General features: G+C 41.0%; 1 protein-coding gene across 1 annotated transcript in view; it reads right to left on the reverse strand.

Moving 5' to 3' along the window:
* Positions 1-5,946, reverse strand: part of fndc1 (fibronectin type III domain containing 1) — a 55,462-nt gene extending 49,516 nt beyond the window's left edge. Inside the window, exon 1 of the mRNA XM_042333385.1 lies at positions 5,608-5,946. Coding sequence (XP_042189319.1) covers positions 5,608-5,671 — 64 coding nt within the window. The 5' untranslated portion in view covers positions 5,672-5,946. The remainder of the gene's footprint in view (positions 1-5,607) is intronic.
* Positions 5,947-26,704: the final 20,758 nt, after the last annotated feature.

Below are 26,704 nucleotides of genomic sequence, written 5' to 3' on the forward strand. Positions count from 1 at the left end.
ACACATATCACATTGTTGAGACATCTCAAACCGCTTCTCAGAACGTATTGTAAAATAAATTGACTGTATATTTTGTGAGCGAAACGCGGCAGCCAATTGCGCACAGAATAATGTAATTGTTAAATGAACAACAACAAAGGATAAAGAAAGGCCAAGGAGTTCAGCACATAGCCTGAAAACTTTGGTTTCAAATCTTCATCCCAACTATAATTTTGATTTTTCTCTGATAATAAATCTCTGATCTCATCCTGATCATAGACTGCAGGTTGAGCAGAGGCTCAGTCAGTCTACTCCAGCAGCACAACAACAAATGCTTCTTACCAGCACCATCTACAACCATGGGACAAAAATATCAAGTGTAAAACAGAACATGGGTGGGTTTCCCAGCAGCCTAGCTAAGAGCAAGTGAAGGCCACCCAATGAAGGCAACAACCTCTAAGTATGGTTCATATTCAGATGACTGAATGTAAGTCCATCATTAAAGCCACTGAATGACCTAACTATGAAATATGTGAGCTCATGTCTGCAGTACTGTTCTGTAGTTATTCAAAATGGATTATGGGGAGGTCTCAACGAAAACCAAAACACATGACCAATCAAATGTCATTCAGTTAGTTCATGGGATTCAGGTGTAGGAATACGAACCAGCTACAGAGCTGTTCAATCTAAGAAGCTAGAATGAAGTATAGCAAAGAATCGAAATGCTTTGAGATGTCTCGAAGACATGATAAAGCACTATATCAAATGCAAGGATTATTATTATTATATATCCATCTTTGTTCACCATGGGGAGGAATTTCACATGATTCTAGATTTTCTTCGCATTTCAGAATGTCAGAAGTTGGTAAATTGTCGAATTCAGTGTTAACTTCAAAGCTGCTATTTTGTAGTTCCTACAAGAAAAACAGTTTCAAAATGAAGACCATATTTAAGAATTTGCGAGATTCGGCAAGCTCTGAAATGCTGAATTAAGAGAATCAATCGAGAGCCAAGTCAAATTTCCGCCCCCAAGTACTGCATTCAAAATCTCATGGCAAACCCGAGTCTAAAGTGACCTGCTACTTTGGTTTACTGATTCTCGAAGGGCATAACAAAGATGGGAAACTTTCCCATAGTAATCAAAAACTCACATCCTGACTGCTCCATGGTACAATGGATTTGGCAATTGATATCCAACCACCATTATATTTTTAAACAGTCCTCTCCTGTAACAGACTTTTATTATAATTCTTTTCTGTTTGTCATTCCTCTTCTTTCTCTCGCGTGCCAATTTCCACAAGAAATAAAGAACTTTTTTAAGGTCCTTCTGCTCACTCTTTTTCCCCTCCTTTTCTTTTAAAGGCATTGGATGCTCGTCACTTCCTAATTAGCCTGACTCCGTTGGTGGAACTCTTGCCTCTGAATCAGAATGTTGTGAGTTCAAACCTTACATCAGGATTTTAAACTCGATTCAAACACTTCAATGCAGTGATGATGGGGGTGCCTCATTGTTGGTGCTGTTCTTCGGATGAGACATTAAACTGAGATCCCGTCTCCCTGCGACATTAAACCCATCTACCTGTTCAGGTGGACGTTAAAGATCCCATGGCACTATTTGTAAAGAGAAGGGAGTTTCTCCTGCTGTCCTGGCCAACAATTCTCCAAATAAAATTGGTCAATCATTTCATGGCTGTTTATGGGACATTGCTCTGCACAACTGTGCAGCCACATTTTCCTACAAATACACAGTCACTTCATCCTGTATAGCACTTTGAGATTTCTTTCCGATGTGATAAGATGCTATGCCAAATGCAGGGTTTATTATATAATAAGGATTATTATATCAAGGGCAAGGATTATTTTATTTTACTAAGGTAGAGTTCCACAAATGCCAGGCAGCCTCCAGCACTGTACACAATTGTCCATTATTCATGTACATGCCTTGACAATGAGGGTCGGCAGGATATTCGATTGCTAGAACTTCAAAGAAGAACATCTGCCAAGTTCTTTACTGAAAGGAGTCAAACAAAGTATTCGCTATTTCTGGTATGTGATTTCACATTAAAGACAAAAATAGACAAGTGCACTGGAAATTCAAGAGAATGGGGCACAGGAGAGGAGAAAAGCAGTAGGGACTAAACCATTACTTTCAGGTACCATCCTGCTTCCCATATTTGAATTCTATGGTAAGACACGCCAGTAAAAGGTGTCGAAGATAGCAATATGATAATAATAATCCTTACAGTTAATATTTATCATATCATATCGTATTATTGAGACATCTCAAGGCGCTTCACAGGATATACTATACAGTGATGCAACTGTGTGTAATTGTGTGAACAAGGCAACCAATTTGCACACAGCAATGTTCCACACACAGCCAAGAGAGAATGCCCGATTTTATTTGAGGGATTGTTGGCCAGGACACCGATAGAAACTCCCTTCTCTTTCAAATAGGGTCAAGGGATCTTTAACGATCTTTAAGTTCCATACCAAACTTTGTGGGAGTTAGACAAGTTGAGTACAGGATACTCTCCCCTCCAAACTGAACTTCATTTCTGCAGTATCACCCGCCTGTTTTAGGATTCAGTTTTGCAGCACATGCACAGAGGGCAGTGGCATAATAAGAGGCTGAGCCTCAGAGCTTTAAGAAGTGCTGTCTAATTTTCTTCCATATTTAAAGTTGATTCAACATTCTCCCTTAGACAAAGCCTAAGGAGGTTTTAGCTTCAAATGCTCTCATCTTCCTCTGAGACAACTATTATTACTGGAACAAAATTGATTTTGAATACCTTCAAACTATTGTTTTCTTTTATTTAAAACTTACTTGATAATAGTGCGAAAAGTTAAACATTCATGATTTATTTTATGATTATAATAATCCTTGCATTTGATACAGTGCAAGTGCTTGACAAGATTGTTGCTGCGAAGTGTAGAGACGGTGTATTTGTAGGTGAATGCGGTAGTCAATGTGCAGACAACAAAGTCCCACAAACAGCCATGAAGTGAACGATCAACTTTATTTTCTATTTAGACCCTATACAGTGTTAAAATTAATATTTGGATTCGTTAGCCTGACACCTGTAAATATTTTTTTTTGGGTGGTGGTGGGGGGAAATGTTAATATCAAGTTCACAATACAATAATAATGATAATAATGCAATGCTGTGATATACAGTACTTTGAAATAGTCAGTAACTGCAGGTTGCTGATCGCAGTGGCAATGCACAGCTCACAGGCTCGTATCCCGGAGTTTTCCACGTCTGCTAGTTTTCCTATTGCAGATGTGGGTCGATCTCACAGCATTAACGTGGCTGTGGCTCAGTTAAAAAAAAAAGGTTGTGAGAAGAACTGAGTTGAGCAAATACCCTGATATTAACCCAGGACAGACCGACTGCATGGACCTGTTTTGCTGAGGTTACAGCCTGGATCCTCAGTAGCGATCTGCAATCCCAATTTTCCTTATTGAGAGTTTAAATGCTCCTTTCAGAGAACTTCCTTGTGGAATCGTTTCTCTCTATATTCCCCAGAGGAGTCTGAGTGAAGTTTAATTGATAACATTCAGTTGGAGGGGTTGAGATAAACTCAGCTGTCAGACAAAGAGGCAATAAAACCCCAGGGCTGAAACATTCCATGGTCCAGGGTGATTTACAAGCTGTGGGGACTGGAGGAGCAGTGGGAACTTTACAGGAAGAAACGACCATCAGCCACATCAGATCAAAGCCATGTCAAATCCAAAATCACTCTCATGCTTAAATCCAAATAGTTTCAGACACACAGTGTGTTCAGAGATTGATCTTTCAAGTGGCTATTGAAATGTGCGATCGCTCACGTTTGGCAATGCTTTTTCTTTAAAAAAAAACAGTTTGCAAATAAGACAATTTAATAATAATAATCCTATAATCCTTGCATTTGATATAGCGCTTTTCACGTCGGGAGGACGTCCCAAAGCGCTTCACAGAACACACTGTAAAGTGAATTGACTGTATATTTGTGGGCGAACGCGGCAGCCAATTGCGCACAGCAATGTCCCACAAACAGTCGTAGATTGAAAATGACCAATTTAATTATTGTTTTTTGGTTTTTTGGAGGGATTATTATTAGGCGTGTGGAGTAAGGAAACTTGCCCAAGGTTTCGCCCTGCCTGGAATTGAACTCAGGTCTCTCACTTGCAAAGCGAGTGCTCTAACCACTGAGCTACAGGACTCCACTTGTTTTTTTAACCAAGTTATCACAATAATAATAATAATAATAATAATAATAATAGTGCTTTCAAATTCAAATTAGATGTTAAAATGGTAGAGAAACCAATCTGACTGCCTTGGCTCGAGTCCTGCCAACTCTTTGCTGATTTCAGTTTTCACAATAACAAGTTTGACATTGCATTAATTTAAAATATTGTCTAACAAACGCTTGGTTTGTTATCTCCTTCTGCACTGCAGTTGAGGGGAGGCACAGGATCCGAACTCCACTGTGGAGTACACAGCTAAAGTGTTTCTTTTGAAATAGTGGAAATTCTCTGGACAGCTTGGATGGATAAATACAACACTGACCCTAAACCTGTACAGTCAGCATCTCAGCCTCTCAGGGTTGAGTGTGAGTGAGTGAGTGAGTGAGTATGAGTGAGTGTGTGGGTGAGTATGAGTGTGTGTGTGTGAGTGAGTGAGTGAGTGAGTGAGTGAGAGTGTGTGTGTGTGAGTGAGTGAGTGAGTATGAGTGAGTGAGTGAGTGAGTGAGTGAGTGTGTGGGTGAGTATGAGTGTGTGTGTGAGTGAGTGAGTGAGTGAGTATGAGTGAGTGTGTGGGTGAGTATGAGTGTGTGTGTGTGAGTGAGTGAGTGTGTGTGTGAGTGAGTGAGTGAGTGAGTGAGTGAGTGAGTGAGTGAGTGAGTGAGTGAGTGAGTGAGTATGAGTGAGTGTGTGGGTGAGTATGAGTGTGAGTGAGTGAGTGAGTGAATGAGTATGAGTGAGTGAGTGAGTGAGTGAGTGAGTGAGTGAGTGAGTGAAGCAGCTGAAAACCTTTCCCAATTCAAGTCCGGCTCAATGCTGCTTTTGGTGTAGCAGTTCACAAGTTGACACATCACCCACCAAATCCGAACTCCTCTCCCAGCCTCCCGTTAAACCGGGTGTCAACGGCATTGGATCGGGGGAGAGGGGGTAAATTTAAAATAAAAATTGTTACCGTCTTTTATTGATTTCACTATGCAATCCATTCGTTTGCAAACACTATATTCCTAAGGGCAGAATCGGTTTGTGGATCACACGTTTTGCAACAAGTGTTGCTGTAGAACTGAAGGATGCATTCGGTTTACACACACACACACACGTACACACACACACACAGACAGACAGACAGACAGATGGCAAGTAAGTTAATTGATCGCACGTTTTGCAATTAATAAATAAGTAAGTAAATAAATAACGTTTGGCAGTGCTGCTGCCTTAAACAGTTGGAAAAATAAAAATTAACAAATTTGGAAATTGCCAACAAAGACGCCGGAAAAAAAAAGTCTGGTTGTTTAATGCTTAAATAAATGAATGCTATATTTAAATACTTTATTGATACTCATATCCAGTTAGGAGAGGCTGGAGCCTTGGCACCTTGTCCTGCTGTGTGCTTCTCTCCCTACCTTTCTGCGGTGCTACAGTGAGGAGGATGGCGAGGAGGGTGGCGGCTGCTGTGGCTCTGGTCATGGTGTCGAGGTGCAGGTCTGGATGCCGCTGACAGTAAGGTTTGAGGCTGACAAGTCCTGGGGTGAGGTCTGTGCCCTCCTCAGATCCCTCTCACACACACACACACACAGTGAAACCCATGCACACACAAACCAGCTGATGCTCACTGTGCTCCAGTACCTCTCCTCCTCTCTCTCTCTCTCACTCACTCACTCTCACTCTCTCTCTCTCTCTCAGCCACTTGTCTCCCCCCTCCGACAGACAGTGGGAGCGCTTCAGAGCCGACATCCCCTCTCTGTGCACACACATCTGTCAGTCTGTGTGCCACTGAACCATCTCCATCTCCACCCACACCCCCACTCCCACTCCCACCCCGTGCCGATGGGGAAGATCACCAGCTATCACTGCAGATTCACATCATTTATTCCCACCTGCAGCATTGGCTGGAGAGCTGGTCCTTAAAGTGACTAATAATAATAATAATAATAATAATAATAATTCCTTGCATTTGATATAGCGTCTTATATCACTTTGTTGAGACGTCTCAAAGCGCTTCTCGGGATATGCTGTAAAGTAGTTTTGACTGTGTGTTTTGCGGGCGATCGGTTCAGCCGTGAATTTTACCTGAGGGATTGCTGGATTGCTGGCCAGGAGATCCCGCCACCCCGCCCTTCTCTTTTTGAATAGTGCTGGAGAATCTTCAACATCCACCCTGAACGATGACATATTTATAACAAATGTGAGATTTCTTTCTTTACAAAAATAACAATCATAATACAAGTCCAGTCGGCAAAGCCCGGGATCAAGCAATGAGGTGGATTTGTGGCAAACGGGAAGCGGCTACAGGGAGGGAGACCTCCGGTCCTCACTGACCTGTTGCTAAGCTCCCTGGAGGCGGAGGTGGCTTCACAGTGGGCACATCTATTTGCCAAGGCCCCTCGCATGAGGGCCTGGATTGAGAAGCTGGTGCTGAGTAAGCCTGGTACACAGCACTGGACTTGAGAACATCAAAGACACTGGCACATTACAAGCTGTTCTGTAAATGTCTGCCCACCACGCTGTAGGCAGATGCCCCCCCAGATAGCTAATGAGTAAACTCTGAGGCTTGGCGCAACAGCGCAGGCGTTACCTGGAGTCCGAGTTCATAAACACACGTTTGTCCATCCAGGGCCTGAAGTCCACCTTAATTGGCCTACAGAAAGGCAAGCGGCTGCTGCTTAAACTCCGCACCACCAATTGGTAGAACCATCGCTCAAAGGGAAGGTGTGCCCGAGCTGCGGACAGGAAGATGATGGCAATGCTCTCGCACATTTCATGCTACGATGTGTTGCCCAATGGGAAGAAAATACATTGTAAAGAATAATTCACTCAAATCAATTGTAACTGATTCACATCAGATTCCACAGTTTTCAGCATTTGCTGAAAATATTTATTTCAGGTCTTTGAAGAGCAAGAAACACAGAAGATCAAAAATAAGCCTCACCAGGAATTCTGCTGTCTGCTGTTCAGTCAATGTTTATTTTCAATTTACAAGCTCCACTGATGTTTTTAGACTTATAGTTCAAACTGTTTTAATACAAGCTGTCTTTCCATATAGAATACTAATGCAAAGTCCCAGGTGACTTCCATTGCTATTAACATCAAATAGCAGCATGTCCTCATGAGTTTAATATTGACACGTCTCCAGTAATAAGTAATAATCATCACATTGGCATACCATCTATAAACATCATAAACTTCACAGGTAGCAGGAAAAAGTAAAATGTAATGATTATAACTCTCAAGTGTAGTGACTTTCTTATATAAAAGGGGATTAGAAGTCTTCCACCGCCCCACATTGTGGGGGGAGACCCCCAGTAAAATGTAAAGGTGCTGGATATGTGTTTGTTTCCACCCCAGGATTGGAAGTTCTAAGGATGTGCTTGAACTGAGATGATTACCAAATGAGCCAAACCGATGGAAGGTATATTAGAGGAATAACATAGACATTTCCCAAGTTACTTGCTCATGAAGACATTATCCGAATCAATTTCAAGATCCTCACACTCGTCTTCAAATCCCTTTATGCCCCGGCACCTCCCTACCTCTTCGACCTGCTTACTCCCCAACCCTCTACCCGCTGCCACCGCTCGACTGGCTCCAGCCTCCTGTATGTCCCTCGTGCCCTCTGTTCCACCGTGGAACAGCCTCTACGCCCTGGAACTCTGGAACACTCTTCCTCTATCTCTCCACCTTGCCCACTCCTTCTCCGTCTTCAGGTTGCACCTGAAGACCTTCCTCTTCGATCTGGCTTGGGGTTGTACTCCACTACTGTCAAGCGCTCTGGGAATCTACTCTGCGTGAGGGGTGCTAATTAAATGCAACTTGTTGTTCAAAGGGGGTTTGAGATCAACCTGGAACTGTTGGACCCCGGAAAGATACACCAGTCAGTAAGCCAGCAGATATCATTTTCAGTCAAACAGCTGTTGATTTCCCTTGAACTGCTTTGAGATACTGGCCTCCATTAGGTCAGTTGATTGTTATTGGAGAGAAACTGCACCCCAAATCTCAGTCTCTGCGGGCTGAGAAATGGAGGATGGTTGCCAGATTTTTATTTTTTTGTGAGTAACTTTGAATAATTTGCACTTTGAACGGAAAGTAATCCCCAACTCTCTTTTTCCTTCACTCAGACTTTCGCTTTCATTTATTCCAGCCAATATTTTTTCAATGTTAATGTTCCTTTGATTTTCCAGAGGTTCTGTTGCAGAGCCCAAATGAGCTCTCAATGACTGAAAATAAAGGGGAGCGGCTTCAGCAGTTACATCATGCTGGAGAAATGAGAATGTATCCCACTGAGACTGCTGAAAAGGCATGCGTGGAAAGTATTTATGTGACTTCATATTATACTCTTGATGCCAGCATTAAACTGCATCAATATTTTTCATATGAAGTGAGAAAACGTCATGTAGTTTTAAACACAGCAATGACAGCAATCCCCCCGTGAAGCGCTATGAGACATTTTAGCATTATAAACACGCTAATAAATGCAAAAAATATTCAGGATTAATTTTCAGTCTTGGAAATCTGCATATCATGCTGCTTATGCCTTTTCTACAATACTGCAATGGATAAATAGAGTCATGGCTCCTGCAGAAACAATTCATAATCATCCTTATATTTGATATAGCGCTTTTCGCACAAACAGGGTGGGTGGAATAATACTACTATTTGGATCTATTGTCATCAAAATACATTATTAAGGACATAAAACTTTGACTGGAGAATTCCTGGAAATATGTATTATATTTTAAAGGAAATATCTTACAATAAATTTATAAAGATATATAATAGAACAATTATGTATGATCACCAATGTGTATTTGCATGTGTGCGCAGATGTTTTCCTGAGTGTGAAGGGTGGAGGGTAGGGGGGAATGCAGGGTGATTGAAAGAACGGTTGAAGAAGAGGATCTTGAGATGGGTCCCGAAGGAGGCAAGGGAGGGGGTGAGGCGGAGGGACTGCGGAATGGAATGCTAGAGGGTGGTGGCAGAGTGGCAGAAGGTCCGCCTGCCAATGGTGGGGTGGGTGAGGCGGGGATTTGAAGCAGGCCAGAGCCCGCTGAGTGGAGGGAGCGAGCAGGATGGTAGGGGGTTATGAGGTCGCAGAGGTGGGGGGAGCAAGGCCATGGAGGGCTTTGAAGGTGAGGACCAGGATCTTGAACTGTAGCCTCTGTGAGGTGTATGAGAGATAGTAGATTTGTTTTTTTTTACTTTGGGAGCCGTCATAGTCTCATTGTTGATTCTGTAAGCAACATATTTCATTCTTCAATGTAAAATGCTGTTCTTTTTGTATAACTCCTCTTACTTTCTACCTTTTGCTCCTGAAGATGTTTTTTCATCGTATTCAGGTATAGTTCCCCAGGTGTTGGGAACCCTCCAATACCTCACTTAAATGCCTGTTCAAATGCCTGACTTGTAAACCAAGTCAAATCCTTTTTCACCTGATGTCTGTACAAGTACACCTTCCAGTAAATCATTGGATAACTGATAGGAGTGCAGATCCTGTCAGATATTCCACTGCGTATCACAGGGGCGATGAGGCCTCTTATAACACTACTTCTGCTGTACCAGCTGGGCTCGTCTACAAATGCACTGTCTACTCAAAGTTGATTCTGTAAGTGAAATCGTGCCCTTTACAATAAAATTGCTAAGGAACTATATGACAATATTTATTATCTGCTAACTCAGTGCAGACATCTGAACCTGCGACTTGCTATATTGTATGGCCCAGTGCTGCCTTTACTCACCAGGCCTATACACTCTGCCCTCAGGTGCCCAAGACCTAACAATAACTCTACATGAAGCAATTTGAAGTTGGATTTGCATGGACTTATAATACTAATGCTTTACATTTGATGTAGTGCCTTTTCACATTGTCGAGACTCCTCAAAACGATTCACAGGATACGCTGTAAAGTGGAGTGACCGTGTTATTGTGGGCAAACAGATTTCCCACAAGAGTGAAGATAAATAGATAAAGAAACAATAAAATGTTGTTCACAGCTAAGTCAACATGTAAGAAATGTGAGCCAACAGATTAATCGCTGCTTTCCTTATTAATGCTGTTTGGAGTTTCAGATTCAAACATCAATTTTGTTTGTTTCTGGCACTTGTTCAATTCCCACGAAGGTGATAAAAGTGGTGTCACACAAGCATAACAGCAACGGGATTCTTAAAGGGCTGTGCTTAATCCTTTCTAGGCCACAGCCTGCAATCTGAGTCACAGCCTAATCCAGGGCATTTTTTACAGAATTTTCACCAGCAGGGACTGAACTCAAATGGGCACTTTCATCTCACTTTTATCCAGAAACATTAAAAACACATTTCTACAGATGAAGCAAAGCTTCATGTATTTGTTTCAAATCTTAGAATGATTAAAATAAGATGAAAGCAGGAATCTAATCAGTAATAAGCATACAATGTCATTAATTATCAAATAATATTCTGTCAAATTCTGTAAAAACTGCCTAAATGGTGAATGCTTGGCGACTGCCAAAGAAAGCTCCATTTCCATTATGATCATGATCATGAGTATAATTATTGTGATTATTATTCTTATTATCATTAACATCATTATTATCATTTTAATTATTATTATCATTATTATTATTAAAGAGCAATTTGCTGGTGGAGAATTTTAAATTACTGCTAGGGAATTCCTAGGGGCTAGTGGGGATTTTTCCCACTACCTTTATATGTTAAAATGTACCATGGCCTAATCAGCAGAAACAACTGTTACCGTGACTTTTGCAGAGGGGAGTCAGTACAGCAGAGTCTATGTTTTGAGGGCTTTCGCTCAGATACTGTTTGAGTAAAATGGTGTTTAAAAATTCAAAATTCTTCTAACATATAGCAGCTGCAATAGAGCATGATACTCCAAGCCTCCCCCTCCCCCGCAGCTGCTGATACATTTAAACTTTGCAGAGATTTGCCAGCAGAATGGAAATCATCTTGAATGGTTATTTGCAAAACTCCGATCATGAAATGCTCTCTGTAGCACCTGCACATTTCCATTTTGCCTTGGTAACCAAGGCAAGTGCTACACCCCATAACTCCTGCCAGGTAAACAAGGAGTATTCTTCAGGTTCAGACTTTTGAGTTTACAACTGATCACAGCCACATGTTTAACAAAAACATTTCTGAAGGGAAAATCACAGTGTGATATTATCACATCAACCAAAAAAATGCAGTCAGTAGTTATTAGTTGCTTCGGGTGGGGGGGCTTCAACCTCGAGACCAATTCACACCTGTCACTCATTCCAATCCTAAAAGCAGGTTTCTACACGTGATACTGTAGATGGCAGACTAGAGTCCAGACGTATCTACAACTTCTTAAGAGCATAAACTCCATCAACCTTTAAAAACACACAGCATAACAGAATTACATTGATAAACAATGAAAACACAATCATTCAGGAATACAAACAGACCTTTCCGCCTAGCTGGCTCTCTCCACTATCCACACCCCTTGTTTGGTCAAACGTTCTGATCATTTTTTATTTCCTTTGTCAATCCCCAGCTTCATTTCTTGCTCTGCACTTTGCTGACCCAGCAATTGATGGAATTTCCCTGTGAATGTTTTAAGTCGAGCAGCATCCGTTATGACAGATGGCAGCCAATTCCACAAGTCTGAAGGGTCTGTTTCACACTCTCAATGAAAGTGGAGCGATTAAAATCAAATGTGTGGAATTTTTGCTGCAAAGGTACAGCTAGTGAATCGCTGTATATGGTGTGTACTTGATGTGGTGTGAAAACATGCCACTGCATGTGTAACAGCATGGTTTCAGCCACGCTTCAATAATACTCCCCACCAGGAGACAGGGTTAACAAGCTAATTCATTGTGCAAGTGTGGGCTGAAACAGATGTGGGTCTAGGGGGAGTCGTTACACAGCAAGAATGTTGTTACATTGATGGTCAATTGGAGAAGGTTGCAGTCTGCCATGATATAACTCCATCCTCGCCTCACCTATCACTACATCATAATAAATAATAATCCTTACGTTATAATCCTTACAGTAGAGTAAAGATACCCCTGTACTCTGCAAGACAATGTGCCTCAGCCTCAAAATTAGAACCTCAGATTCCACTCCCTTAACCTCTGGAACTCCCTCTATCTACCCCTCTATCTTGCCCCCTTTCTATTTATCTGCAAGTCCCACCTTAAAAGCTACCTCTTTGACTGCACCAATTGTCACCTCCCTGTTTCGTTCCCCCACTCACCTCCTGCACAGCATCCGACCGTGAGACTGTAAAGTACTCCAAGGTGGTACTCTAATAGATAACAATTTGCAATTATATAGCACCCTTCACGCAGGATAGCATCTGCTGAGCAAAGGGCACTTTACTGCTGTTATACTTGTTGACTTGTTATACTTGAAACCACTCAAACCTCATCTCTTAGTTAATTCACTGACAAACAGAATGAAGGGATTTTCACCCCCATTGGCCTTGGCTGTATTTGAAGCCAAAGGTCCAGTATTTGTCATGAGTTTGTCAAGACCACTGTCATAAAATGTAATATTTGGGTGGAATTTTGAAAAATTCTTTATTTCTTCCTAAAAAAGGCTGGAAAACCGACTTCCAAATTTGAACTGGATTTAAGAATTGTGCACAATTCTGCACAATTTTACGTTTTTAATTATTATCAATGCTACCATTTTTAAGAGAATGGTCTTAAGGCTGAGACCATGAAAACTGTGTGTCCTCTGGTTCCACGGTGACACAGCACCACCCAGTGCCACGCACACAGCACCACCCAGTGCCCTGTTATCATTCACATTATTTTATACGTTGTTTTGGAGAAATGCTCTCAATTATGAAGTTATTTCTGCTTTCTGCAGGTGTGTCTTCTGATTGATAGATTTGTACAGTGCAGTTCCCTGTGGGCAATGCTCATCAGACCAGAGGCTGGCTCTCTGTTAATAACAATTTGCTCCTTTCCTCGGCACTGTCTACTCCGGAGAGTTGAATTCCTGAGACTCAGCTCTCATGTTTCTGAGCTGCTTATCATATCCCTGAAACCCTTTCCAGACATATTCTGACAGGTCTTGAAATTAGGATTTTTAAAAAAATAAATGATATATGTTGATGGTAAGAACTATGAAGGGCTCCAGATAAAGTGCAGTTACATAGCTGGCACTCTATCCCATGAGAGATAAGATGGTTGCTTTAGTATGGGGAAATAATAATAATAATAATAATATCCGTGCATTTGATAGAGAGTCTTATCACATCTTCTAGACGTCTCAAAGCGCTTCACAGAATGTACTGTAAAGTGAATTGACTGTATGTTTTGTGGGCGAAATGCAACAGCCAAATGCGCACAGCCATGTCCCACAAGCAATTATGGATTAAGTTACCACTTTTTTAAAATTATTTTTTTTGAAGGGATTACGAAAAATGCCATGGTACTGTTGCCCTTACCCTTTCTTTCCAGCGTCTTGTAAGGGATGCTATAATCTCATAGGTCACAGCGAGGTGCTCAAGGACAGATCACTGCCCACATAAGCAGATCCCTGGAACAATTCATAGTAATTGCAACAGAACAGCGGAGGCTTCTTGGAGATTTGAGGTAGGGAAGCTGTAGGAGCATCCATAAAGGAAGCTCCTCTTCCTCCAGGTTGCTCAATCGCTCAGTGTTCTGCATGTTCCTCTGCAGACAACCATGCATCAAACAACACGGAGGCACTACAGTGAAAGTTTCCTACTGGCAAGCCTTGTATCTGTTAGATTGTGTATCACTATCACAACATTATGGATATCCTCCAACTCCTAGAATCTTTTGAAATGAATAGCCAACCCATCCCCATCCAGCCTCTGTCACAACAGACCTGAGATTTACACAACTGTTGTTGAACATTTGGTTTTACTCTCACGTCCACTTATCCTGTCTCAGATCTTTAGAGATGCTTTGCTTGACTCTTTGTTAATCATGACATTTTGCTTTGTCCTAATAAAGGAATATTTCTGAAATGATTAAATTGATTCTTCCAAATAAAAAAAACCAACAAAACTAGTAGAGAATCTAATATGTGTGCCTGTGTGGGTGGTGGGGGGCGAGGGGGTGAAGTGCCTAGTGAAAATTCAATGTTACTCTAAATCAAGTTATTTTCAGTAATCAAAACCCCAAAAGTGCTGACATCACTGTACTCGTTTTCAACTGATCCATGAATAAAAACTGTTTGGAAGAAGAAGCTCTTTGGTATACATTTCTATGCTGACTGGCAGCAGCTAAAGCGATATTGTTCTGCAGAGAGGAGGAGTCTACAATAGTTATATAGAGCCATTCATTCCTACCTCAACCTCACCTGTGGGTTGCAAGTATTTAGTCATGTTTTCCTGGGAGCGATGACCACAGGTATGGATTCCAAAAGAAACACGGTGTGTTGAATTAATAAACACATATACCGATTTTGCATCTGGCATATAGTTTGGTAAAAAAGTAAATATACTCAAGGGGTTATAAATACTCATCAGAGAAAACAAAATGTGTTATTGGTGCTAAAATAAATAAAATAATCTCTTAATGTGGGTGGTTCTGTAATAGTTGCATGATCTTACTTAGCTGAAGGTAACTTTCTCCCCAACAATCTTGTGGGCTGTAATGGGGAGTTTTCTCCCATTTGGCGAATTATATTTTTTTACGAGATCTTCTCAGAGACATCACTTTGGATAATGGTCACTATGGGGGGGGGGGTCACTAACAGGCACTTTCTATTATCTTTCCAAATAGCAGAAGAGAAGAGATCGGAATTGAAAATAAATGTACATTTATGATAAAGTAAGCTATTGAACCTGTAATTGTTGTTTCCCTCATTCTCCACTCTTTGTCCTTCTGTTTGTCTCAGATCAACTGACTGCCCCAGCTGGGTATCTGCTGCTAGTGACTGAGCCCTGCAGTCAATGGCAGATAGTGAGATACTTCCATTTCTTTACACAGCATAAACAACAATGGTCACACCAATCCTTCACTTACTGCTGGGAGGTCAGATAAAACACTATTTATATTGGTTTACGATGAAACATTTCAAATTCATTTTCATTCTCAGATGGTTTTAAATTCAATCATTTCACTCACTCGTTTCCAAAATGTATTCAGCTTTTGAGAGCTGAAGAGAATGGGAAGAGGAAAGATGACTGAAAGTACAGAGAAAGTTTCCTTTTATTTATAAATGTAGTTTTGCATCCCCGTATTTAGAATTTATCTTATTCTCGATACGATACTCATCATTTTCTCCTGAAGGTTTCTTTTGAAGGATGGAACCTCCAAAAATGCAACACCCCCCCAACACTACGTTGGAGTGCCAACCTAGACTTTATGAGTTCAAGTCCTGACTGGGGGTTGAACCTACAACCTTCTGACTCAGAGACCAGAGTGCTATCGATTGAGCCAGGCCGACACCTGCTGAGCACATTCAGTACATGTTGGATGTTGGACGGCATATTGTCAGTAGTAATATTCTCCAAGAAGTAATCATTTATTATGTTTACTATCTCTTATTTTGTCATTTGAGCCCCTTAGGGCTTTTAACTTCCTATCTGTCTGCTTGCCATTATAACATTGGAAGAAGCTTTTGGCGTTATGTTTTGCTGTCCTTTCCAGTTCTTCCTTGGCTCCCCTAAACTTTTTTTTGACTTGCTTCTGTATGATCGTGTAATTGATCTAAAAGTCGTCCTCTCCCTACAAACCTATACATTTTCTCAAACAGACCATTTCTTCTTAATTTTCATTTCATTTTTCTGTGTGACTTATTAACTCTATATAGATCTGTCCCCTACCTTTGCTCAGTGGGCTCCGGCCTGCCCCATGTCCACCATGTTGGCAGTCGGGCCTTCAGCGTTTCTGCCACCACCCTTTGGAACTACATCCCACAATCCCTTCACCTCACGCCCTTCCATGCCTCCTTCAAGGCCCATCTCCCACCCATCCCTACCCTCCATGCCCTCTACCCCTCCTAATCCCAACCCCCAGCTTGGATCCAAATTCCTGACTGTCCAATGCCTTAGGATGTCCTCCGGGCAGGAAAAGAGCTATATAAGTGTAATTTGTTGTTGTTGTTGATCCATTCGGGAACATTTTTATTGATGTTGCCCTGCTGCACTACATGTCCTACACACTCTGTGTTCTTTTGAAGGACTTCCATTTATCCACAACTGACTTATCTTTGAATTGTGCCTCTCAGCCTATGTCACCGGAGTACCTATCAATCTATGCAGTGCAGTGATTTAGAATGGGAGCCACTACAGTGATATTCAGTGTAGCTGATTGCCAAAATATACAGTCACTACACATTCCAGTAAATCCTGTGAAGCACTTTGAGACATCCTCTGGAAAGGTGCTATGTCAAATACAAGCTTTATTATCTTTATTATAGATTGAGAAGCCGTTTTTTCTGTACATCGGATTCTCAGAATATATGAAAGACTGTTATACAAAACATCATCAGTGGGTTCAGACTAGCCTGTCTGATGATGGGCTGAACCCAGTGACATTCCCTATTAGTGGATGGACAATCCAGTGCTTGGTGAACTCTGCTTCTCAATGCTAGGAAGAGACAACATTGAAGGATCATAAAACATTGTCGCTGTGAACGCCTCTAATCTCTTTCCACCCTACTTCGCTGCCAGTCCCCTCGTCTCAGCTAACTTGGGCTTGCTTCGAGTTCTCTGCCTTCTTTGCCCAGTTTCAGTGGCCAAGCTTTCAGTTTCTAAAGCCCTAATCCCTAGAACACCGTCCTCTGTCACTCCATCTCACCCCCTCTCTTTCTCTAAGTCCCGCCTCAAACACATTTGAACGTGCCTGTAGCCACCTCCTCCTGCTCTTTTTCTCAGTATCCAACCTCATCCCTGTGAACTATTCCGAAATGTCACCCTACATGAAGTCCACTATATCAATGTAAGTTGTTATTGTTGTTGAACACTTGGTTGCCACATGCTAGTTTTCTCTTTGGTAACCTTTCTGGGATCTCTTGCTTCAAGCCTCAACAAGTCAGAAACATCATAAGGCCCCACTTTATAATAATACTAATTAACTCTTGCATTTGGTACAGCACCATTCACATCAGGAGGTCATCTCAAAGCTCTTTGCAGAAGTTACTGTAAAATGTACTTGACTTTGTAATTGGCGTCAGCCAATTCGGTTTCACTGTGCACGTGCATGTTACTATCAAACTGATGCTGGGTGATTTGAGATGACTTTGTCACAGGAAGCAAGCCAGAGAAAACACTGCATAAATCTGAGGGGATGGTTTCACCAGGATGTCAGTTGCGGGACAAAGTCCAGACAATTCAGTCTCCTCTATAATCTACTCCCCCAAAATTCTTGAGCGCTACAATAATTTTGAAGGACTTTTTTTGATGTCATTAAAGGGCTAGTTGCGGCGGTTGGTTCTGCATTAAAAAGTAAGAAATGTTCACACTGCATTAAAGATTGTGTTTTGGAGGAAATTTGAAGATGGTCAACTCATGGGAACCACAGGAAGGAGAATCGATTGAGAGAGACACGATAGGCAAGCAGGAAAACATGCAGAAAACTGAACATGAAACATAAGGGAAGCAGACAATCTGAATAACTCCCTTATACTTGAACACTTGGCTGCCACCCACCAGTTTTCTCTTTGGTAACCTTTCTGGGATCTGGAATATTCATTCCAGATTATTAATATGCTAATCATAACCTGTTAACAATTGAGATATTATGTGTTTATGAATGTCGGTGTTTTCACCAGTATTGGATGCTTATTGGTCAAGAATACCAGTGATATTTTTTGTTATACATTGAATGTATTTTGTAAAGAGAAATCCATTATTCTGAAGAGCCATGGACAATGAGCACTAGGGGGCAGTAGAGTTTGACAGCAAACACACATTACAGTTTGAAAAGCAGCTGAAGAAGAAAGAATTTGTATTTTTATGGCGCCTTTAACACACCAAAATGTCCCCAAAGGCCTGCCAAGAAATTACTGTCATATGTGGTGACAGCTTTCCTAAGCAACCTTGGCAAAGGAGTTTTGTGTTGCAGAGATGTAACTGCTATCTGTGTGCCAGAAACCTTACAGCCAGTGAATTGTGCTTTGTCTATGATGTGCTGAGATAATACATATCCACAGCACTCAGTTCCCATGTCATTGCCTTTCTTTTGCTAGTCATTGAGCTGAAACAGGCCAGGCATATGCACTCGCCTTCCTAGAATGGGGACCTGGTGCCTCTCTCAAATGAATGGAATCCTTTGCATTATTCAACCCACTGAAAAAGCAACAACTGCATCATTTTATTGCTCACTCGGTTGATAAATATTATCAGTTTTCTAAAGGGAAATTCTACTGGTGCATTTTTTAAATGGGCTAAGTGCACTGATTAAGGCAAAGAACTATAGTGGTGGGAAAAGCTTTTAGCATCATGCTACAACTTGCTTTTGTATAGCGCCAATTCATTTCTGAATTGTCTTATTAACAGTCCCAGTTGCACCAATGATTATAGGAACTATCTTTGTTTTGAATGCCACGTGCATTCGCGTTCTATTTGTAGGTCAACATACTTTGTGATCTCTAGTTCCTTATTTCGTATGTTGTAGCCAAACGGAATGGCCACATCAATGATACTGCATGTACAATCTAGTTATTTTTATTATGATATCTGGTTTATTACACTTTACTGTTCTATCTATGCACTTATGAATCCCAGATTTTTGTGAAGTTGCCTTTTATTGTCACTTTTACTGGTTGATGTGTTCATACCAATTGGTCTTTACATCAAAGTGTTTACAGTTTGTCCAGTGGATACATTTTGCTGCATTGTTTTGACAATTCAGGTACTCCAATGTTTTTGTTGTTGTACTCTGATGGTGCTAGGGCTGCACATGATGACAATATGTGATCTGTGTTTCCGGTGATTGATGACATATTCAGCATTTCAGATCAATGGTTTTCTTGAAGATCTTATTTCCATAATAATGGGCGGTAATAGCTTTATCTTGTGCAGATATTATGAGTTTCAATTTCGGCTCTCAGATTATTATTATTATTATTATTGTATTGAATCTCCAGTGCCTCACAATGAATTTTTCAAATGCAGTCTGTGAGAAAGATACACAAGTTTGACAGCAGAGATCGAAGGCCAGTCAGAAATTCCACCCAGTCTTAGTCTTTGGTAAGGGCAAGAAATGAGCTGGGTTGTGTTTTCTATTAAAGAACGAATATATGTTGCCACAGAGCTATGTTGCCATGAAGCTCACATATTTTGAACAAAAGTTTCTGTCAGTTTTGGCTAGTATGGGTCCTCACGACCGAAATAATTCTCATAAGTGTAAGGATTACGGTCTGCTGCTTAACTGATATTGCAATCTTCAAAATAAGATTACAATCCAAGGGTTATCTCCGTCACTTTTACTTAATTCTGAAGTGAAAACCTTGTGTACCGGTGCCAATGTACGAAAGGCCTGTGTCCTGTTTGCCAATGGGAACCGAAAGCAAGTCTGTTAACTCTACCATTAAGAATGTAGATAATTGAGAATTTAGGTTGCACATAATTGAGAATTTAGGTTGCATAATAGAAGCATAAAATCATAGAATTATACAGTACAGGAGGCCATTCGACCCATCGTGTCTGTGCCGGCTCTTTGAAAAGAGCAAATCAATCCCACTGCCCCGTTCACTTCCCATAGCCCTACAAGCTTGTCCTGCATAAACAGGACCAAAATTCTTGTTCCTGTTTGATATTCCTGTTTAATAATAGTCCTTGTATTTGATACAGCGCCTTATCACGTCTTCGAGATGTCTCAAAGCAATTCACAGAATATACTGTAAAGTGAATTGACTGTATACTTTTGGGCGAAACACAGCAGTCAATTGTGCACAGCAATGTTCCCACAAACAGTCATGGATTGAGTGACCAAATTATTATTGTTTTTTTGAAGAATCATTATCCCCGGAAACGCGATCCGCCGATCGAATAACAGCCGGGTTCCTACTTACTGCTCGGTAAACAGAGGCATGTGGAGTAAGGGAACTTGTTCAACTTTGCATGGTTAAATCTCCATGGCTTTTTGCAGGTCAGTGTTGTGGGCAAATCAGCTATTACGTTCCCCCACAAAAATATAGTCACTACACTTTCCAGTATATCCTGCACAGCACTTTGTGATGTCTGGACAATGTCGATAAAGCACAACATCATATGCAAGGTTATTGTTATTACTGTTATATTATTGATAAACAGGAGCTCTAGTTCACCTTATCCCTCTAATCTGGTGACTTCTTCTATAAAGGATCAGATCTGAAACATTAACCAACTTTTCTCTTTCAGGCGCTGATTGAACTGCTGTGCATTTGCAGCAGTTTCTATTCTACATCAGATTTCCAGCGTTCATGGTTTCTCTTTTCATCCCTCTGCTACTTTTGTACCACCCTCTTCACTACCTAACTGCTTGTTATTTTAAACTATTGATTGCTTGCTGTGAACCCACAGTTGCTCTCCATGCACGTTTACACTGAACACAGTTGTAGGGCTGTTAACAAGTCACCACAGTCCCCAGCTCTCGCTCAGTCTGATTAGCTTACTGGAAGCCTTCCTGCAGTGTGAAGATGGATTTGGCTAACAATGTGATCCAAGATTTGTTAAAAATGTTTTGTTCCTAATCACTGTAAACATTACATGAAAGAGCTTGTTAAATTAACTATAACGGTTTGTGAGCATGCTGAGTCCCATGTTTGGAATGTGCAAAAGTAACTACTTGAAAAGACCATTTTAATTAATTGCACTTGGAAGTAAATTTGCAGATTTAACGTTTGCTACAGGGCTCTTCATTGTGTCTTGTAGTTTTCAAAGTTTTTTCCTGGCAAGCTTTTCTCATGATGGAAAGATTAACAAAATGTATCCAATCCATAATTTTATATGCTGAAGCCAGAATTCCTGTGTATTTAAAGATTCCAGTGTTCTTTGGCTATAAATTCAATGTTAAGATGTTGAACTAATGCAGTATGATTTTATTATTGTGTAGGGATTATAATCCCCAACCTTCCACCCCCCCCCAAACCATTATTACTCATGGCTGGCAGAAAGCTTGTAATGCTCCTGCTGTTTCTTATTGCTAGTGTCTTCATCACATTTCCAAATATATGAAGTGTATGTGTAGGGTTCATGAACCAAACTTTGTTATTACAATAACAAAGAACAATCAGGAATATAAAAAAGCTTTACACTAGACCAGTGCTGCCAAAAGAGCACATAAATTTAGGTATCTTAGGTACTTCCCATGTAGCATCATGTATTTTTCACAATAGGATCTACCAAATGGAGACTGGTTATTTTCCCCCATTTAATTAGAACAAATACAATTCTCCACTCAGATCTCTGGGGCACAAACTCCATCAGGGTCTAAATTTACCCTATTTTCTTAATGTTTCAAATAGTCCAGGAAATTTGGCAAATTCTTAAAATAGTATTCAATTTGAAGCCTGCTTTCTGTAATTTTTTTTACAGAATTTCCCCAAATTCTTAAATTTGAAGACAAAGGTCTCAAGGTTCAGACCACAGACCATTTCAAGTTGTAATGTTTCAACTTTGCACAATGTGGGATTGCTGAGGAGACAGTCGACAATCAAGCTGGTTCCAAAGTGGATTAAACAGTATGCACCTCATAATTGGCTTAATGGGTGAATTTTTTGACAAGACATTTTCTACCTCGTTCCACATGGGGTGAAAATATGAGCTGGGAGAAATGTTCAAATCGTTACACTCAGCCACATGAGGAATTTTTTACACTTAGTCCTGATCTTATCATTGGCGGAAGCGACTGGGAAAAGTTAATAAGCTTACCATTGTGTTGAAACTGCATGAATAGCCAACAGATCTGACACATGTATCTGACACATGCAGAAACATGCAGAAACCTTGCTTAGGAGTATTCAAACCAAACAGAATTCCATGCCTACACATGGAAATTCCAGAGATAGATTGTTGGAATGGATTGCACACTCTCTCCCTGGAAAGATTCATTCTGCTAACCTATTTCCAGAGAGTATTAGGTGCAGGTCGACAACAGTAACGATCTCAGAGTTTGCGATGGGGTACTGCTAGGCTAACCAATTAAAACTGCATAGCTTGCCCACTGCTTATCCAACTATCCTACCTGTTAGCGCTTTGGCTTGCAGGGTTAGCTAAGTGAGAAGAAACCCTGTACCGAGCGATTGGTCTGCTCCTCCAAATTCTACCTATTAGCCAGGCTGGTTTGGCTGTTATCAGCAGTGCCTTGGGGTATTGCAGACCTGCAATCTATTTTTTCAGACAAATATATATTTTGGCTGTTTGTTGAAAGCAGTGTTTTTTCTTGTAGTATTTGGTTTTAGCTCTGCTAAATTCTGAAGAGGTAGCAGATAACAAACCTAAAATCATTGGTTTCACCTCTATTACAGCAATCAGTTTAGATTTATTGGCAGATTTCACGGCTGTGCATGAAAATAGATGATCCAAATGCAAAACAGACTAAAAGCCAAACTTTCACAACAAACTCTAATTTAGGCAGAGAATTAACCAAATGCTAATTTAAATCATATTCCCCCTCCCCTCTACACTACATGCACAAATATTCTCCCATTTTTTAAAACAGATATTTCTTACAAGGAGCCAGCACAGATACGATGGACTAAATTATCTCTTTCTTTGCTGTATGATTCTGTGGTAATGAAAAATACAGGTGGAAGTTTGCGAAGCACCATTCAGATTCGTGCCCACTTGTGGCTGTGTTTAAAATTACTACAGTAGTGTAACATAGAGTACTACAGAATTAGGTCCGCATCTGTGCAAAACATTGGGGAAAAACTCTGGGGAACTTCTGCAGGAATGGTATCAGAATGTGCATTAATAGAAATTTCTCTAATAGTTTATTTTAATTTTTCACCCTCTACCCACAACACAACTAACTTCATTTAAGGTAGGTCTTGTGTGGTTTTGAATGGTCATTACAAACTTGGCCTGAAAAGTGTAACTACAAAGCACAACATCTGTAAAATCTGTTTCAGTCATTCTCAATGCACATGGGACATGATCTGGGCTACTCAGACAGAGATGGGAACAGGAGTGTGCAGGCAGAGCTTTATATCTCACATTTATTTACAGCTGAAAACTCTTTCAAAGCCGAAGGAAGTCTGGTCATGAAGACTTTGAAGTTTTTGAGCACTTACAACCCCCCCATCCCCACCGCTTTCTCAGCCTTTATTTATTGCTATAATTCACAGCCGAGGGTACCTTGCCAACAGTCAGCTCAGGAGTGGGCCAAACAGCCTGTTGAGTTTGTTCCCATACTCTCGTAATCCTTTTTGTAAGGAAATATTTTCTGGACTCCACTACCACTGGCTCTCTTCTGATCTTAAAGTCATGTCCTCTTATAATAATAACCCTTGCATGTTGTCGAAACATCTCAAAACACTTCACAGGATTTTACTACTGACTGTGTATTTGTGGGTAAATACAGCAGCGAATTCTGGTCCCAGCAATATCCGACAAACAGCCATGGAGTGAGTGACCAATTTCATCTGCGGGATTGTTGGTCACTCCCTTCTCTTTTTGAATAGGGTCACTCAAGTGTTTGGAGTACAATGTATTGTCGGAGGTGCTTTCCTTTGAATGAGATGTTAAATCAAGGTCCTGCCAGTTCAGGTGGACAATAGAGACCCATTTCACTATTTATAAATAAAAGAGTTTCTCTTGGTGTACTGGCAAACATTGAATTGGCCCCACATAACATTGACCATTCACTTCATAGCTGTTTGTATGACATTGCTGTGTGCAACTGCATTTAACTACACTTTATAGTAAATGCTGTGAAAGTTTTCTTGAGACATTTCAACAACATGATAAAGGCCTTATAATCTAATCCAACGATCATTATTCTCGTAAATAATCTTTAAAATGCTAGTTTGGATAAATCACGTATACCACTCATTCTCGGTATTGTGTAGCTTCAGATTAATATCCGTGGGCTTGCCCTCAGTCACCAACCCCATGTAAGTGGAAAACAAGAGCAATGTTACTGATTAATGTCTGAACCTGAATCACCTCTTTGGAAAAATGTCCTTTGGTGAGAGCCCAAACATAGGGTACTGCCAGCACTGTGCTCAGGCAACTAGGCTCAGCATGTCAGCTGTGGGGTGTAATCAACCATAATGATTGAGGTACAGTGCAGTGCTGTTGTGGTCTTATTATTACTTGGGAACTTGGGATTGGCAGTTATATAGCAGCTCTTTGCCAGTGTGGATGTGTACGTGTTATGTGCACATTTGTCTGATATAATTTTCGAACAACTTTGCCATGAGAGCTCAGAGGTTTAAAGTGGGTCATGTAAGGTTGGGGGTGGGGTGGGGGGTGGTGGTGGGGGGGCGGGAGGACATGGATTCTCTCAACCAGAAGTCTTGTCTAATTATGTGGCCACATGATGCCAAACTCCACTTCCGACCCCCACAGTGTTCACCTGACCCCTCGGAAAAGCAATCCTATTGACGTTCTAATTCATCTGATATTTGTATTTGCGCACCATTATTGAGGCAACCAAAAGGGTTGAGAGGCATTATTCAGGCAAGTGGCCTCAGCAACCTCACTGAGCACGAAACCAAGCAAACATTTCAGCTGTCTTTGGGTGTTACCATGATTAAGTGTATCTGTGTGTATGTGGGGGTAGGGGTGGGGGAGGTATTTTAAAACATATTTTAACCAGCTTACTTTATTTAGATAATACGTATGTTTAAGCATACTACAATTCCAAAAACATCATATCCGTTCGTTCAAACTACAAATACAGATGAATACGATGCCATCCAACCAGTTCCTTTAAGACTTTTGCAGCATACACCAGCCAGGTTGAGCAGGAGTTCCTTCCTTATAATAACACTAGTAACCCTGGCATTTGATATAGCACCTTATCATGTCTCCTGCTTGTCTCTTGTGCCCTATGGTCCACCATCCTTTGCTTCAATGTACAGTGAATCTCATATCCTCCAGACGTGTAAGGCATTGTACCAAATGCAAGGATTATTATATTGTTATTATTTTAAGTGCAAATTTCACACAATGAACCAACCAGGTGTGTGGACTATTGGGAAGGGTTAGCTCCCCAGACCCTTTGTAATGTCATACAGCAACTGGGTGGTGCTAGAACGAGGAGAGCAGTTACCAAATGACCAAACTGAGATCTATGCTTGCGTCTCAGTAAGGTCAGACACCTGTGGGCTGACGTAACCACCGCTCCTCACCCCTTCCCATTGCCACAGCTTAAAAACACCTCCCTCTCATTGGGAGAGACAAAGTGAAGATGCTGGTATGGGAAGGAATGATAGTGCACAGTCATGCAGATGTACCAGAGAGGAGAGACAGTTAGAAGAAAAGAATGAAGGACAGTATTCAAAGATGGCTTAAATTATATGGGCTATGCCATATAATTTTGAGAGTGGATGAAGGTAGTGCAGTTGATGTAGTTTATATGGAGTTTCAAAAGGCGTTTGATAAAGTGCCACATAAGAGACTTGTAAGTAAAATAGAAACCCACGGTATTAAAGGGACAGTGGCAGCATGGATACAGAACTGACTGGGAGACGGAAAGCAGAGAGTGGTGGTGAATGGTTGTTTTTCTGACTGGAGGGAAGTGTGCAGTGGTGTCCCCCAGGGGTCGGTATTGGAACACTGCTGGTTTTGATCTATATAAATGACCTGGACTTGGGTATAGGGAGTACCTTTCCAAGTTTGCAGATGATACTAAGCGAGGAAAAGTAGTAAACAGTGAGGAGGACAGTAGCAGACTGCAAATGGACATAGACAGAATGGTAAAATGGGCAGACACGTGGCAGATGAAGTTTAATGTAGTGATGCATTTTGCGAGGAAGAATGAGGAGAGGCAATATAAGCTAGATGGTACAATTTTAAAGGAAGTGAAGGAACAGAGATTCATATAAGTAAATCTTTGAAGGTGGCAGGACAGATAGATAAAGCTGTTAAAAAAAAGCATACTGGATACTAGGCTTTATAAATAGGGGCATAGAATACAAAAGTCAGGGAGTTATGATGTACCATTATAAAACAAGGTTAGGCCTCAGCTAGAGTATTGTGTTCAGTTCTGGGCACCATACTTTACGAAGGATGTCAAGGCATTGGAGAAGGTGCAAAGGAGATTTATCAGGATGGTACCAGGAATGAGGGACTTCAGTTATCAGGAGAGGCTGGAGAAGCTGGGATTATTCTCCTTGGAGCAGAGAAGGTTAAGAGGAGACTTAATAGAAGTTTTCAAAATTATGAGGAGATTCGATAGGGTGAACGAGGAGAAACTATTTCCACTGGCGGGTGGGTCAGTAACCCGAGGACACACATTTAAAATAGGTGTTAAAAGAAACAGAGGGAAGGTGAGGAGAAATGTTTTCACCCAACAAGTTGTTTGGATCTGGAAGGCATTGCCTGAAAGATTGATGGAAGCCGATTTGATAACAACTTTTAAGAGAGAAGTAGATAATTATTTGGGGAGGACAGGTTTGCAGGGCT

The sequence above is a fragment of the Callorhinchus milii genome, unplaced genomic scaffold (genome assembly GCF_018977255.1).
Source record: "Callorhinchus milii isolate IMCB2004 unplaced genomic scaffold, IMCB_Cmil_1.0 Scaffold3, whole genome shotgun sequence".
In the NCBI taxonomy this organism is placed as follows: domain Eukaryota; kingdom Metazoa; phylum Chordata; class Chondrichthyes; order Chimaeriformes; family Callorhinchidae; genus Callorhinchus; species Callorhinchus milii.